The sequence below is a fragment of the Myxocyprinus asiaticus genome, chromosome 19 (genome assembly GCF_019703515.2).
Source record: "Myxocyprinus asiaticus isolate MX2 ecotype Aquarium Trade chromosome 19, UBuf_Myxa_2, whole genome shotgun sequence".
NCBI lineage: Eukaryota > Metazoa > Chordata > Actinopteri > Cypriniformes > Catostomidae > Myxocyprinus > Myxocyprinus asiaticus.
Window position 1 is genome coordinate 28,572,246 of NC_059362.1, and position 18,012 is coordinate 28,590,257.

At 37.9% G+C, this 18,012-nt stretch overlaps 1 protein-coding gene across 2 annotated transcripts in view; it reads right to left on the minus strand.

Moving 5' to 3' along the window:
- Positions 1-6,929: 6,929 nt before the first annotated feature.
- Positions 6,930-18,012, minus strand: part of LOC127456736 (signal-induced proliferation-associated 1-like protein 1) — a 164,648-nt gene continuing 153,565 nt past the window's right edge. For both annotated transcript variants that reach the window (XM_051725279.1, XM_051725278.1), the window contains 5 exons: positions 17,703-17,928; positions 17,006-17,179; positions 15,311-15,422; positions 15,051-15,129; positions 6,930-9,985 (listed from right to left, as the gene is read on the minus strand). In XM_051725279.1, coding sequence (XP_051581239.1) covers positions 9,842-9,985; positions 15,051-15,129; positions 15,311-15,422; positions 17,006-17,179; positions 17,703-17,928 — 735 coding nt within the window. In that variant the 3' untranslated portion in view covers positions 6,930-9,841. The remainder of the gene's footprint in view (positions 9,986-15,050; positions 15,130-15,310; positions 15,423-17,005; positions 17,180-17,702; positions 17,929-18,012) is intronic.

Here is an 18,012-nt window from a genome sequence, read left to right on the forward strand (position 1 = left end):
CACATGCCCCATTGAGAGTGAGAACCACTAATCGCGACCACGAGGAGGTTACCCCATGTGACTCAACCCTCCCTAGCAACCAGGCCAATTTGGTTGCTTAGGAGACATGGCTGGATTCACTCAGCACACCCTGGATTTGAACTCACAACTCCAGGGGTGGTAGTCAGCATCAATACTCGCTGAGCTACCCAGGCCTCCTCATAAAACAATATTTTAACACTGTCATCAGAACACTGTTTTACTTTGTAATTATGCTTTAAAATTTACAAAAACTTTTTTCTAACAATTCTAACAGTTCTAACAATTAATAATTTTCATTGAACATTGGATCTGTTGAACACATGAGAGGACAACATTTTTAAGAGAATGAAAGATAAATAGAAAATAAAAAGGTAAAGAGAAAAAATAACTAAATATGAAATCATGATGATTGATATGAAAAAAGGTTATTTCATCTTTATTACATCTGTTTTTGCAGTTCAAAACAACAGAACTCACATTTTACATGTATGTACTGTATATGATAGAACATGAAAAATTCATATTATGCATATATTGGGCAATTCCATGAAAATGTCAACCATATCATGGAAAAATTAAAAAGTTTAAACCAAAGGAACAACCCCCCCTTTTAAATTCAGTATTATAGTGGTATAATGTGCAATGGATAATGGATTATGCCATCTAGACTGCTAGAGGGCGCCGCTTGCTCACACAGCGCTGACTGAAGCACTAAATGCAGACTTTAAAATGCAGCCTTTTAAGGTTTAGTAATCGCACAAGGCCATATTGAAATTTAAATCTTAATTCATTCAATCATGCAGCATTAATGGATATCATACCGATGTCTCAGAAGTCAAAGTCTGAGAAGGTTTCAAAGTGTTTTGAATGTATATGTAAGTACCATTTTCACAACTGTCACGTCCGTTTAAGACTGCATTAACAAAAGAATCAAAATTAAATATAGCGTGTTCTTAGAAGTGCCAACCCTTTTATATATTGTGGCTATTATAATATTGGATTGTGCATTTAAATTCACAAAGTTTTTACAATGTGTGTTACTGATTAATTATAAATAAACCATCATTTTTTCATATCGACGCTTTCATGCTTATAACCGATGGTTTCAATTTGGTAGTCAATATCGGCAACTGATACATTGGTGCATCCCTAGAAATCAACTAAACTGCTGAATTCAGTCAGAAAGGACAGTTTTAAAGGAAAGTATAGAAATAAGAGGAAGATTAAAAAAATCAAGTAAACAGCAGAGCCACACATAGTTGGTGTACTGACATAAACATTTATGTTGCTAACAAGTTGCCAAATAAGGACTACAACTACCAGCATGTGAGTGTATGTGCCTTACTAAGTGGAAAACTGAAAAGTTGTAGTTCATTTCTAGCAACTTGTTAGCAACAAACTAAAAAAAAACAAAAACAAAAAAAACACGACGGCTTCAAAGTTCACGTTTGGGGTATGATTGTGTGAAATTTATGTTGTAGAAAAAAAACGTCCAAAATCTTCAAGTAATGTTTACCACAGACCTTATTTTAATCATAGATCCAAAACTGCCATTTCAAAAACCCATCTCTTCCAGGGTTTTGTACTACAACCTGAACAGTTCTATTGTAAAGTATTTATAAATCATAATAGTTCTCACTTGGTGATGCCTTTCATTTTCGTTGTTATTTAAGAAAATCATTGTATGACAGGATCTTTTTTTTAATTTTATTTATTGTCAGCAAAGCAAACTACTCACTTTTCAGCTAAAATCACCTTTTCTGAAGCTTATTTGACCAAATTGTTTGGTAACATCTTATATACAGTATATTCACGTTATTAAAATCACTTGAAATGGTTATTTTAAGTTAAACAAAATGCAACAAAAGCTTTAAATACAACAAACAAATCAACTGAAAATATTCATCTGGAAGACCTGCAATGAAACAATGACATTTTCACTTCCCACAAGTTTGCATCCCTGATTGTAATACAGTAAAATCATGACTGTGTTACAGTAATAAGAATTCCCGATAAAACAATGGAAATTGTAAAAGTTGAAGTGGCAACACTTTACAGTAAGGTTCCATTTGTAAATGGAACAATATATGATTTACAGCATTTATCAATCTTTTTTATGTTAATTTAATGTTTAATGATAAGTTAATAAAAACACAATACTTCATTATTAGTTCATAGTGCATGTTATTGCAACTAATGTTAACAAACACAGCTTTTGATTTTAAAAATATATTAGTAAATGTTGAAATTAACATTAACCAAGATTAATAAATGCTGTCAAAGTATTGTTCATTGTTAGTTTGTGTTAACCAATGTTCTTAACCAATGTTAACAAATGGAACCATATTGTAAAGTGCTACCGTTAAAGTAAAACGTCAGGACATGTTACAGTAATGAAAATTGGGGGGTAAAATGTGCATAAGTGTCCTGATGAAATAATGTCACCATGCAAAACATGGACCTAAATGTAGGCTTCAATTCCTTTATGCAAAATATAATATAATTTCTGTTTTATTTTTTGTATTGATTTGGAGTTAAATATGACAAGGACATTATTTTGAACGGTTTCATGAGAATCAACCAAATAATAACAGTATGTCACACATCTGGACCACAGAGACTTGATCGAGAACACAGTTTGTCTTCCCTCTTGATGGCCTGTTCTTGAGGAAGCCTGCAGGTCCACTCTTACAATCTGCTTCTTCATTTGTTGGCAGCATCCCCTCTTCTATCCCATGTTTTGTATATGCACACGTTCACTCACCCAACCCCCGTGCTCCATTCCCAGTGGATCTTAATTGGATGCGAGTGGCCTTCTGGCACCACTGAGTTGATTCATACCCACAGGGTATCCTGATGGAGTTGAGGGAGTTGGTCATACTTTTTTTTTGTAAGATTTTCCTCAAATTCTTATTAAAGATGATGCAATAAGAAGTGATTTACAGAAAGAGCGAGAATAGCAAGCTATGGTAGAACATCTGTACATCACCATGAGCAAGGCTAAGACTAATGCACCTCATAACAACTCAGTAATTGAGCTCAGTTACATAAGATCATGGCTGTAACTGTACAGTATATAGCAAGGAATAGTGAGCACTGCACACAATATACTAAATGGAGAGGCCTTTGCTAAAAATAAATAAAAATCAACAATTTCTAGTTGGCATATTTCTAGAGACAGCCTTTGATATCAACTCTTGACCAAATAGCAAGTACTCTACTGAGAAGAGAACAGCCAAGAGAGAACCATTTATCAGTGCCAGAAATGATCCTATATCACATACTCTTACCAGCCCCTTCCTAAGCCCTAGGTGTTTACATAGCTCTTACCCTATTTTTGGGGCTCTTTATCCTGCATTGTTTCAAACAGCTGTACCTAGACAGAAGTATACAATTAGGTCCTGCTTGGGCTAAAATAATAGGTAATTTTTAAGCTATAATACTGGAAACTTGGCCCTTGCTGTGATTCAGAACATGGAGACTCCAAAAAGGCATTTGCACAAATTTAAATGGTTGCTTCCTTGAAATCAATATCATCATCAGGAGCCATTAGGGAGGAGTAATTGCTCATCATGTCTGAATCACAAATGTATTCAGCAAAACAACTCACTTAAAGAGGCATGTATACACATATACACAGTCATAATGGACATCAGCACATAGCAGACATCAGCACAAATTGACAGTATCTGGAACCCACCCACTCCAGGCTTGATTAATTATTCAGACTAGTGAGAGATACAAGAAATGTACAGGTGTTTCCCTATCTCCAGTAGCCTAATTGTATTGCACACACAATCATCTCACAAAATAATCTTTTCCCCATTTCATACAGACAATAAATGATCCTCTGTTGAACTGCAGAATGCATATCTGGTGTAAATGTGTTTTCCCTTTGCTTGCATTAAACTGGAGAAATTCCAGTCATGAAAGTAATGTGCCAGTGTGCATTAGCTAATATATTGCAAGAGTGCCATTACATTTACAGTGCATTTATGTTTTTAATTTACCAAAGAGGCCTGCAGGAAAGGGAACATGTTGTGTAAAAGTGGCAATTAGAAGAGCAGGTAGTGAGAAGTTCTAAGGTTCGGCTTCAAGTGCCACAAGTAATAAAGAACAGTGTAGTATAAGGTTCAAATCAAGCAATTCTGAAATCAGGTATAGTACAAATGCAAATATAACTGTATATTATACCGCTGATTACAACAAAACTCATGTGTATCTCTAACTGCACATTGTCCTATGAACAACCAGTTAGTAACTGCACTGCCTGATTGTAGTCTCACAACATTAAATAAACACAGTAACAGTTCCAGAGACAGTTTAGACTGGTTTATGTGGCCAAATGTTGTACTTCATGCTTGTGAGACTTCAACAGTTATTTCATTTCGAGTTGACAATCATAACTTGCGCATCAGTATATCACTATAAAGAACCAGCTCAGAGTCAGAGTTTTTTCGGGAATCGGACAACACTGGGCATGCAGTGTGTTTCGCGCTGCAGATTCAAAAGAGCCGGCTCATCAGAGTCATTCGTTTGTGAATCAGAATACATTGGAAGCGTGCGTTTTACACTGTAGATTAAGTAGGGGGCAGCACTACCACTGAAATGCAATGCAGGAAGCACTGTCAGAGGACTGTATGGTGTTCGGTCCCCCATCTGCAGAAATCAAATGGTTCCGGTATTTAAAAAAAAATAAATAAATTACTGGTTCTGAACAAGAACCCGTTCTCGGTTCCCAAGCCTACAAATAAGCAGGGTAAGTATTGGGGGCTCCAAGAAGGATTTAGCTTAGGGCCCTTATATGCTCAGAAACGGCCCCGCTTTTAGTGTTATTGATTTAGGTTGCTTACGCAAAATGCTAAGAAACAGGTTCTGGTCCGGTGGGAACCAGAAAGTAATTGCTTTCTTATAAACAACAGTGAGCATGATTGGAAGGTTGCATCTTAACAACAAAATAACGCTTTTACACCTCTTATGTCTAGGTTTAAGCTCAAAGTAAATTTCTGTTGGACATAAATTTAATCATCAGCAGAGTTCTCGAACAGCGTAAGCGTGTGAGATGATTTTTTTTTTTAACACGTGTCCTTTGCAGAGGTGGGTAGTAATTCGCTACATGTACTCCGTTACATTTACTTGAGTAACTTTTTTAGAAAAAGTTTTACTTTTATGAGTATATTTAAAGGTGGGTACTTTTCACTCTTACTTTTACTTTGTTAGTTACTGTCCTTACATTACTGGTTTTAATTTAATAAGTGTAAATAAATGCGTAATTTATTGAGAGATTTTTGAAAGGGATTTTTACGACAGCAGAACTTTACAGCTGCGCTTGGTCACTGGAGTGGGGTCCACCACTGCAGCAGCAGTATGCGCGCCAAATAAACACTTTGCTCCACACCATGAAAAATAGTCATATAGTGTCTTCGTTTTACACCAAGACAAGCATATATTTCAAGATTAAAATTGCAGTGCGGTAAATTTTGGCAATTATGATCACATGGGCTTTTCTGAGTCATTGTCATTTTCATTGTGATTCTGTAACTATGGGCTCTTATGACCTTAGGTTTTAAGTATACATTTTTATATCAGTGTTGCAATATATCAGTTCCTAAATCCATGTAAACATCTGCATTAAGTGTAAATGTCTTATGCTTTGCGGATCGCGTGCTTGACTTCTGCAGCACGAGCTGACAGTATGTCGCCTGCACAACATTCCTGCATTTTTCTTATGGACAACATAAAACAAGCTCTGAATTTAAATAAGCCTAATACACTTTCAAGCACAGAGATAATGTGTAGTTTACCCATAGTGTACAGAAATTATTTCGACAATGAAAATACTGTAACTACAGTGATGTAAAAATCCATACAGGACTTTAAAAAGCAACAGGACTTTTCAATAAAATTGACATTTTCTGTTGACTGTTTGACATTTTTTAAAGCTAAAAAATACAACTCTCACTTTTGGTACATTTGGTACACATTGGAGTTCACACGTGAAATTTGAATTTCAATAAGCACAGACGGATTTCAACAACAAAACTTTCGACCTACTCTTATTGAATTCATAGTATGACCAGTTCTCTAGCTCTTACTGGCCTTGTTCTTCTCTGTGATTAAAGCTAATAATACTGCCCAGTCTGCTGGCACCTGCTCGGGATTTGGACAGAATTTGCAACAGCTAGCACTCTTGGGAAGAGCTCTAAGCCCTTTGCTCCCACTACTTGTTATACAACATATTTAATTCAAGAGTACTAAAATTCCCAATTGCATTGTTCAACCAAAGTTCCAGAGCAGAGGACATTCCACTTCAGTTTGGCTCTATGCACTCAAGTCTTCTACATATCCTTGTTCAATATTCTGAGGCGGATAATAACACCATTGACATTTGCTCACTTAAAAGGCCACTGGTATATCAGCAAATTTTCTTCCACTAAATCCAGCAAGGTTATGTGACTTCATTATAGCTTGGGCAGTAAATGCTGCTCAGACAACTGGCCAGAATTGGTGGCTGCTGGTAAGAGATGCCCTTTACATTGTTTGCCAAGTTGGATCAATATTAGCATTTCCACAAAGAGAAGATATTTTTCAGGGATACCAGTGGAAGTTACCGCCACACTGACATTAGATGGGAGCTGGCAGCACATGGCCTTGGGAGGGTTAACATCACAATCAGTGGCAGATCAGCAAGAGGACGCGAGGAGCCCTTGGCAATCCAGCCCTGCTCTTCAACAGGCTTTGCTGATTACTTAACTGCAAGGTGCAATTATCCTCGCCGTATACCGTGACAAAAATCAGCCTCTCCAACAAAAGCACAACACTGATGGACAAGGAAAGACAAAAACATAAAACAAGGGCATAGATCACAGCAGTAATAGACATGAGAAGAATGACATTCAACTATGGCATTTAAATTAATTTATTGGCTCAGAAAGCAATGGCAGATTACACCTCATTGAGCAGGCGGCAAGCACGAGGCATTTGTTTTGGCCAGTTCATGAATAATTACAGCACCTCGAACCAAGTTTTTTTATTATTTATTTATGAAACCTTAAAACTGTAATCACTGGAAGTTGTCTTTTTAAACCTCTACACTTTACAAAGATGATGAACAGTATATGTAAACAGTACTTTTTGTTTGTAATTGCAATGCTCCTCTTTAAACTGTGCACATCATTAAAACACAATCCTTTAACGTTTAGATGGGAGAATATATGGAGAAACGTCTAATGACACAATATAAAAGAGAACAAGGAGGGAAGCACAATCCCAGCCTTATCTCTCTCAAAAGTGACTGCATACATAACAAGAAACAACATCAAGAGCATGTTTATGCATATCCATAAATCAATAGCAATAGAAGATTTATACAAACAAAAACAGTGCAAAGAAATTAAAATCAGGAAACTAAGAACAAAATAAGAAAATAGAGGAGAGAATGAAAAAAGAAATAAACATTCACATTCCCACAGTCATCAATATTTTACCTTTTCAGAACAAAACCATTTATGTTTTAAAAATTATTAAGAATTAAAAATGCTGTAAAAATTATCATCAAACCAGAGGGGAGGTGAGAGATAAGAGATTAAATAGCAGTCGTATTTTCAGCAGTCAGGAAGTTTAATACTCTTATTACACCCTCCCGACTGAAGGAGCAAAACTGGAAAATGCAGAGCGGAAATTAAACTAATAATCTCTAATTCACTTGGGCATGTTATTCTTGGCGTTGTGCAGCTCATCTTTGATTGAGGCAAAATGTTTGGCATTCTTAGTTTTTCATTCTCTGCTGGTATCGGGAGGCAGTTTCCGAGACACTTCTAGTGATTCCTAGAACAGAATCGATAATCGCTGCACGCAATTCACAAACGCAAATCGAAGTTACCTCCGGATCATTTGTGCACATCTTCTTCATAATACGTAAAGTATTTAGAAATCGACATCATCTTCATAATACTGAGAAATTGGCTAGTGCTTGCTCAACAGTATAAAGAGGCCATGCTAACCAGAAAATTGAGATCTATATAATATACATTACTGGGTCAGCAAAGGAACTAGGGCAGGGTGTTTAGTCTTTGATGATTGACCATTCTGGTCTAGAAATGCAACTACGTTCAGAGGAGGGAACCAGGAACTGAAAACAAGCGCAAAATGCTATAACTGGGAGCGAGATTACAGGGCAAGCTGTTCAATATTATTGATCCCAGGCAGTGAACCTGGTTCTTAACTAACCCATCTCTCTGGTTAGTTCCTCCTGGTTCCACACTCATTACGCAATGGCCACGTGAAAAAAAAAAATCATCCAACATCCGAGGACGTACTCTGTGTGTATGTGTGTGTTCTGAGGCTAGTTCCTGCAAGCAGGCCATTGCTTATTTCACGAGAACTTGTGTCTCCTGTTCATGGTTCAGTTCTTCAAGGCGCCTCGTTTTCTTCTTGCATTTAAGTCTGACTTTTTATCCTTTTTCTCAGTAAGGCACCTCCTCTCATCCCTGATATTGAATCCGATACCCGTTTGTCTGCTTTTTATTGTTAACTTTGAATGAAAGGTTTCCAGCACTACTGTTTGCATGGGTGTGAATAGGCAACGTGGAAACAAACTGGAATAGATTACAGCTGAAGTCAAGTGAGACAATCACTTATCACCACTAGATGGCACTAAAGCAACACAATAGCAGACTAGGGCACAACAATGCGCACAACAAAAGATACTGCAGATCATGTTTAACTCTACCAGAAATCAAAAAATAAAATAATAAGATAAAACAAAAGAATTGACTGCCCCTTCCTAAATAACTGCTATTCACAGATGTCTGTTGTACTGCGCGCATAGCAAATCTTCATTATTTACTCATAACATAAATGAAATAAATAACAAAACTGTTCCCAAATTAAGACTTGTCTTAAATTCCGGATCGGCATTCTTGGAGACTGAAAAATCCAATCTTCAGCGTTCGTACCACAGACTTGAGATGTATAGCTTTGCTTAAAAGCTATCTAGGCAGGATATTGCCAGAGTCATTATGTTTTGCTTTTAGTCCTGCAGAGCAGTCTTTATGCCAAGGATTCAAGGACTCCCTGCTATTGCTTTGATTGATGTTGAGAAGAAACATCACAACACAACTACTGACTTCATTATGAGCAGAACACTTTCACCTCAAAAAACAAAAAAAACTCCACCTCAGAAAAATCAGTCTCTTCCTTCTGTTGAAATACAAATGTTATCCGAAGAGCAGGGAGTTTTGTGGATTGATTTGCCAGAGCGTGGCACAAAACTCCAAAACTACAATGATTCTGCAAAATTTCACAACATGGCAAAAAGTGGTGCTCAAGGTGAAATAAAGAGGACACACTGTGGCAGAGGAGTCAACGGTTTTTTTCTTTTCTTCTACTCAGTCTCTGAGGTCTGGATGGGGCAGGGCTGTAGCACTGTCCAAATGACTGAAACAGAATGTCAGGTTGTCAGTCGTAAGTAGGGCACAGGAGGGACAAGAGTGGAACAGCCCGTAGCTTACTCCTGTGGGCGCTTCTAATGATATCCCAATGGATATAGAGAGGAGAACTAATCACAGGAAAGGTGTGAAGATTTGTTTTCTTATGCCCACCTCCGAGCCATGCCAGTGTTGGTTCCTCGTCAACACAATTTGAAATAATTGACTGTTCGAGAAGAAATGTAATTGAGAAAATAAATATTTTTTTTTTATGTTGAATTGTGAATGGATTAACCTCAATCCAGTAGCACATGGTGTAGTGCTTAAGTTTCCCCCACATCTTGTCTGGTCCTTAGAAAGTCAACTGATCTTCCCGGTCTTCTGCAGATGGCTCAGTTCAGATCGATGGTGTTAAAGACCCATTCTGTGAACTTCTTGAGCTTGGCAGCAGAGCTTTGAGACTCTTCTTGCAGCCTCTGATTGTCCTCCCAAAGCCTTTTAATTTGTGCCTGCAGTTTCAATTTCTCTTCTCTTTCCTGAAGTAAAAAATAAACAAAATAAATAATAATAATAAAAATTATATATATAACGAGAGACAACCACACACATTAAATACTGCAAGGGCTCAATAAGTAAAGTAGTTAGTATAGGGTTGTAAATACAACACACAAGCTAAATAGATAAACAAGAACTATTCCAGACAAATTAGCTATAACTGTTCTAAGGCCACAGCACAAGATTCTATACTAAAATGGATAGTTCTGACATTTTGATTGGATGATGCAGGTAATGCTATGACTATTGCAAGACAAAATAATGCACATCTGTGACTGCACATTCCATATTAATATGCAACATTGCTTGCCAACCGTCAACAGCCTACAGTTAGACTAAAGAACTACATCCACAATATTTGCAGTGAGTCCACTCTACTTCGCAAGGTGGGCGGAATTTCCGTTGGCTAGCGGAAGTGCGATTGGTTGGCATTTTGTGTGTAGCCGGTCACTGCTTGCTTGCGAGTCGTGCGGTTAGATGGCCTGGGTAGCTCAGCGAGTACGGATGCTGACTACCACCCTTGGAGTCGCAAGTTCGAATCCAGGGTGTGCTGAGTGACTCCAGCCAGGTCTCCTAAGCAACCAAATTGGCCTGGTTGCTAGGGAGGGTAGAGTCACATGGGGTAACCTCCACGTGGTCGCGATTAGTGGTTTTCGCTCTCAATGGGGTGCGTGGTAAGTTGTGCGTGGATCGCGGAGAGTAGCATGAGCCTTCACATGCTGGGAGTCTCCACGGTGTCATGCACAATGAGCCACGTGATAAGATGTGCAGATTGACTGTCTCAGAAGCGGAAGCAACTGAGACTTGTCCTCTGCCACCCGGATTGAGGTGAGTAGCCATGCCACCACGAGGACCTACTAAGTAGTGGTAATTGGGCATTCCAAATTGGGGAGAAAAGGGGATAATAATAATAAAAATACAAAAAATGTCCCGGACAATGTGATCAGTTAATGGTTATCCTAATAATCAAGCAAAAACCAAGTTTTGTATAAAACAGCAATGTTATGATCAGAAACCACTCGCAAGCACAGCGCTCCAGTCCCAGATACTGCTTCTTCCATCGGCTGCCTACAGAAGGATCAACTTAGAAACATCTGTTTGAAAAAGCTTGGAATAATTTGTTTTTGTGCTCTTTACACTTTATTGGCAAGAAGTCAACAGCAAGGATTACTTATATTATCCACCATTACGGTCCGGCTACACTAGACATCCAGAAACGGAGCGCAATGAATTACATTAACGATAGCATTATTGTGCTGACAGGTGTGGGTACATGTGCTGAAAGTGCATTAGAAATGTTTAGTTTGTTCATTTCTATTTAGCATCTTTTTTTGTGAATGCATAACGTTTTGAAATGGCATTATTACAGAGTATAAAAAGGAACTTTTTGTGAGTAGTGATGATGTTTTCAACTATTTTCATGCTATGATGCTAAATTGATAAATTCTACAGTGAAAGACCATAATTATTAGATGAGACATGTACAGTACTGAGATGTTTTATCACCTTTGAAATGAACTGTATTCTGATTTTCCTCTGCCCTGCATTTTTCCTGCCTGCAATTCACTTTCTTTTGAGTGTATTTGCAGAATGTGCTTGCAGTATGGACATTAATTCAGTATTAATTAAATGTATTTGTACAGTGCTTTTAATAATACATACTGTTTTATAGTTGCTTTACAGAGAACATTGAACTTTTGTGTACAATGTTTATAATGTATGTCCAAATACATTTTGTACAGTACAGTTTATTGTGTGGCTGCTAATACATCGTTATTTCCTACAAAAGAACAATAAATTCAATCTATCAATAGGATCAGTTGTTCAGTCAACACTAAAACATTTCATGTAGGTTATAGCGTTTAGATAAGGAGATTATTTATGTAAACTAACAATTATAAAGCTAGATTGAGCTTGTTACACAGTCATCTCCCACAAAATATTTGCATTTCATCCGAAAAACAGCAGCATGACAGTCTCATCGCCTGTGTCCTGTAATACATGAGCACCCTGCTGTCTAGACCTCCCCTGTACCTGCAGTGAGTACATAATCTCAGTACAACAAACTCTTCAGGTTCTGACTAGACTCAATATATGCTTTAAAATAAACATGTCCAACTTTACAGGCGCTAATAGGCTACATTGCTTTTCAGGTTAGTCTGCTCAGGTTCTTCCATCGATGGATAAAGACTCAACAAAATAACTAAAATGCTTCTATTTGTGATATTTGGCCATCCTCCTCAAACCCATAATCATTAACAGATAGGTGGGGAAGAACAATATTGCCTTGTTATAATTCTGTGATCATTTGTTCTCAAGTTTCTGTCATTTTTAATACTGCTTTAGTACATAACATAACGACTGTTTACGCTTAACTGGAAGTTCCGCCCACATCGCCCTCAAAGCATCGTGGGACTCAGGAATATTGTGGATAACTTTGGGCAAGAATTGTTTATTCTGATTATTTTTATTATTAATTGTAACTATTTATTGAACACTGGTGTCACTCATGGCTGTGCATTACAGTAATTTTACCACTGCCTCTTGTGGCTTTTTGCATTATTTTATATCATGGCATTGTTGAATTCTTGATTCTGATTTGTTTACAGACATTTGATGGTGCTGATTTTTTTTTTTTTTTTTTTTTTTAAATAGGCTTTGTAGTAGATTCAATTTTTGCTGAGCTTCTTTCAGTTCTTCAGATCATTCAGATTTTTTTCCTAAACTAGTAATAGTTGCTGTGGCAATTTAAAGCAAGTTATTTAATTCTGTGTTGTACTGTAGTTCTACACACAAGTGCATTTTAGGGCTGATAACCTGACACATATCTTAAGATAATCACATTATATTGACATTATACTGTATATACACACAAATGTACAGTTGAAGTCAGAAGTTTACATACACCTTAGCCAAATACATTTAAACTCAGTTTTTCACAATTCCTGACATTTAATCGTAGAAAACTTTCCCTGTCTTAGGTCAGTTAGGATCACTATTTTAAGAATGTGAATAATAGTAGGGAGAATTATTTATTTAAACTTTTATTTCTTTCATCACCTGCACAGTGGGTCAGAAGTTTACATAAAATATTTTAGTATTTGGTAGCATTCCCTTTAAATTGTTTAACTTGGGTCAAACATTTTGGGTAGCCTTCCACAAGCTTCTCACAATAAGTTGCTGGAATTTTGGCCCATTCCTCCAGACAGAACTGGTGTAACCGAGTCAGGTTTGTAGGCCTCCTTGCTCGCACACACTTTTTCAGTTCTGGCCACAAATTTCATCAGACTGAGGTCAGGGCATTGTGATGGCCACTCCAATACCTTGACTCTGTTGTCCTTAAGCCATTTTGCCACAACTTTGGAGGTATGGTTAGGGTCATTGTCCATTTTGAAGACCCATTTGCTACCGAGCCTTAACTTCCTGGCTGATGTATTGAGATGTTGCCCCAATATATCCACATAATTTTCCTTCCTCATGATGCCATCTATTTTGTGAAGTGCACCAGTCCCTCCTGCAGCAAAGCACCCCCACAACATGATGCTGCCACCACCATGCTTCACGGATGGGATGGTGTTTTTCGATTTGCAAGCCTCACCCTTTTTCCTCCAAACATTACGATGGTCATTATGGCCAACAATTTCCATTTTTATTTCATCAGACCAGAGGAAATTTCTCCAAAAAGTAAGATCTTTGTCCCCATGTGCACTTGCAAACTGCAGTCTGGCTTTTTATGGCAGTTTTGGAGCAGCGGCTTCTTCCTTGCTGAGCAGCCTTTCATGTTATGTCGACATGTTTACTGCGGATATAGATACTTGTCTACCTGTTTCCTCCAGCATCTTCACAAGGTCCTTTGCTGTTGTTCTGGGATTGATTTGCACTTTTCGTACCAAACTATGTTCATCTCTAGGAGACAGAATGCATCTCCTTCCTGAGGGGTATGATGGCTGTATGGTCCCATGGTGTTTATACTTGCGTACTATTGTTTGTACAGATGAACGTAGTACCTTCAGGCATTTGGAAATTGCTCCCAAGGATGAACCAGACTTGTGGAGGTCCACAATTTTTTTTCTGAGGTCTTTGCTTATTTCTTTTGATTTTCCCATGATGCCAAGCAATGAGGCACTGAGTTTGAAGGTAGGCCTTAAAATACATCCACAAGTACACCTCCAACTCAGTACACCTCCTATCAGAAGCTACTGTCTAAAGGCTTAACATCATTTTCTGGAATTTTCCAAGCTGCTTAAAAGCACAGTTAACTTAGTGTATGTAAACTTCTGACCCACTGGAATTGTGATATAGTCAATTAAAAGTGAAACAATCTGTCTGTTAACAATTGTTTGAAACACTTTTAAACATTATATTGCATATATTATTTTTGGTACATGTTTATTGTTTAATTACATAATTTGTACAATTTACAGGTATGTACATTGATTTGTTGAACACGTTAAAAACCAGTACTTTCTCTTTAAGAAAGCGGCATTTCTGTTAAGAGCGTCTGTAAATGAGCGCATGTTAACGAGAGACACTCAAATGGCTTTATCTCATCTGACCTATGTGAAAATAGAATTAAATGTTTACTTTTTGTTGTTTTTGATCAAATTCTGACTGTAAACAACAGAAAGGATATTAAAATAGACATTATTCAATGACAAATGTGTCGCGTGGATCTCGTATTTGGACACACATTATAGAGAACAACTTTTACTCTCAACACTCAGTGAAAGGATCTCACTGCTGAATACTCCACTACTACACAATTACTGGTGAGTGAAATGTAAACATTTACCAGACAGTTGCCAGTGAACGAAATTTGGTTGCTAATGCGAGCAATTTCCTCTCATTGTAGTGGAGGGTTGCACATAGAGTAAAAGATCGAACCTGAGATTTAAGTATCGAGATCATTCAAAAGAAGATCGCGGTACATCGGAAAATCTATATTTTTACCCACCTTTAGTACCTGAATTATCACCTCAGGTGCGCATTCATTTTCAATAATTTAATGGTCATTTATACTAATATATTTTACTGTCAAGTTCTCACCTTCTTCAAGTCCTCCTGCAACATCTTCACCAAAGCCTCCAGCTGAGAAATCTTCCCACCGTAGCTTATAGGTCCCTCACTAAAAGAAAATCCAATGTTAGGGTTAGAACAAATGGCTACCATATGAATGAAACAACATAATTAAGAAATCAAATAAGAGTAATTCAATATTCAATGATTAACAGGATCCAACATGCATTTGTTGTGCTGTTAAGAAAAGTTTGACCACAGCAGGAACAGTGAGGAGGAGGTGGATATACCTGGGAGAGAGTCTGGAGTGGGGCACTGGCTGAAGCTCTAGGTGCTGAGGACTGAGTGAACTCTCTCCTCTCTGACTGACGTCCTGAGAACTAAACATAAATCCTCTCTGGACTGAGAGGGGAATGGATGGAGAATAAATTATGATAAGAGTTGAGAGAGAAAAGTATATGAGAGAGAGAGATTTCAATTTACATTACAGCGTATTCACTCATTCTAAATCCTTATCAGTAAATTCAGGATATTATACTGATATTTGGGGTTGCACAACACTGATTAGTTCACCCAAAATTTAAAATTCTCTCAGCGATATGATAGGTGTGTGTGAGAAACAGATCAATATTTAAGTCCTTTTCTACTATAAATGTCCACTTTCACTCTCATTTCCACATTCTTCTTCTTTTTTTTTGGCAATTTGCATTCTTCATGCATATCTCAAGCAGGGAGGAGAATTTATAGTACAAAAAAAAAAAAAAAACCTAATTATCTGTTTCTCACCCCTACCTCATCTGAAGACACTGATTTAACAACTGGAGACATATGGGTTACTTTTATGCTGCCTTTATGTGCTTTTTGGAGCTTCAAAGTTCTGGCCACCATTTACTTGCATTGTATGGACCTACAGAGGTGAAAACTTCATTTAAAAATCTTTGTGTTCTGCAGAAGAAAGAAAGTCACACATCTGGGATGGCATGAGGGTAAGTAAATGAGAAAATTTTCATTTTTGGGTGAACTATCACTTTAAAAGTCAACTAGCTGAGGCTGTTAATCGAATCGAATTAAGACTAAATAAGATGGGATCTAGCATGCAGGCAATAATGGGGAGGCATTCAGTCATGTCACTGTACACCATCTTACAGTAGCTTTTCTAACTGCAGCTGAATTGTTTTCCTGAAGAAGCAAACTACATTCCAGTTCATTTGTCCCAACACACAAAGTTGTGCTGATCATGTTGAAAAACACTAGCTAATCGCCAGAGGGTGCCTTTTTAAATAATTATGGATAGCACTAGTATATATTTTATATTTGATGGGCAATTTGCATATATTGAATGTTACCGTAGCTTGTGTGTCATCTTTATCAAAGTAGTCTACAATTGAGCAACTTGCTTTTTAAGTGCAGAGCTACCGTGCTCCACACCCGCGCTATTTCCTACTGACGCCATTAAATCATGTGGTTAGCGACTAGTCGACTTCAGGCTGACAGTGTCGACTACATTAGTTATAGTTGATTAGTCTGTGCCACCCATAACTGATATCACCCACAAATACCTGAATCCTTTAAGGTACAGTAATTCATTTTTTATGTTTCACTAGCTCTTATGTGTCCCATTGGTCTTGGACAGCTGTTTTCATGGATACAGTATATGGAGTGTCAGTCTTCTCATGTGATCGTGTGATTCATATGTCAAAAGTGCTCTTCATTTCTTTATGGGTAAAACTTTTTTTAATGTGAACACCTACTTAAGTGTGCCTTTAACCTCAAAATTCCTAATCATTTTAAACCTTAAAATTCACAAGAGCACAATTATCATGTTCTTGACCAGAAATATGCTGTCAGGAAGACAAAAAAACAGAAAAACCCAGTTTTTAAACAAAACTGCTAGCTAACCCCCATTCCAAAGGAGATAGAAAGGTGGATTGAAGTACAAAGCTGTGACTGCTCAGGAGAAATAGAGAATAAAGAAATGGGCTCACTGCGCTGTGGTCTTCTCTCTCCCTCAAAAGCACTGGCAGCATCAACGAGGTGGGTCCAGTCCAATCCGCTGTCAGTGCCCGTGTCTGGGAGGGGCATGAGACCCAGTTCAGGAGGAGGCAGTCTCTGTCGCTCGTGCAGGTCTGCTAGAGAGGTGTCAGACGCTGAGAAGTCACCTAACACATAGCCAAAGAGAAAACATGAGGTGGAGTATGTGTACCTGTGTGTGTTTTGCCCAGTTAGAGCTTGTGGTGTGTGGATTTTACACAACATAACAGGCACATTTATAGAAACACTATCAACTTTTAATTGATAAACCAATATTGCAATGCTCTCAACTCAGAGTACTAAGATTCAGCATACCGGTATTATACAAAACTCCCCAGATAACAGCTCCTGTTTACAACATATCAACTAGTTCAACTTGTGAACCAGTTCGACCAATTCACTGTAAAGAACTGATTCAAAATAAATGATTCGCTCACAAATCAGACATTACTATCATTTGCAAGCCAGTTTTACTCTACATTGCAATATTTAGCCAGTGAAATATTTTAAAGCAGAGCATAACTAGTAAAATGTATATATTCATCATTGAAAGTTCCAGGCCTGGAAAACAACATTTTAAAACTCCTTGACATTTCCAGGTTGACCATGGGAACCCTCTGTGACTGACCCAATCATGATGGTCTTGCTCACCATGCATCTTGATGCCCATCTTGTAGGAGGGTCTACGCAATGGGGCGCCACGGGTAGTTGGAGATCGTGGAATGGTAGAGCAGCTGAAGAGCACGTCGCTAGCAAGAGCCTGCTCCAGAATGGAATCTCCCAGAGTTGGCAGCCGTTGACCCCGATATATACTCTCATCTGACAGGGTGCGTTGCAGAGAACGCCGCCCTGAGGCTGATGGACCTGACGAGGAGGACTGTTGGGAAGAAGAAGGGGGATATATCATTGCCTTCAATGATGCAGTTTGCCCACCTCACGTTGTTAAAGGGATAGTCCACCC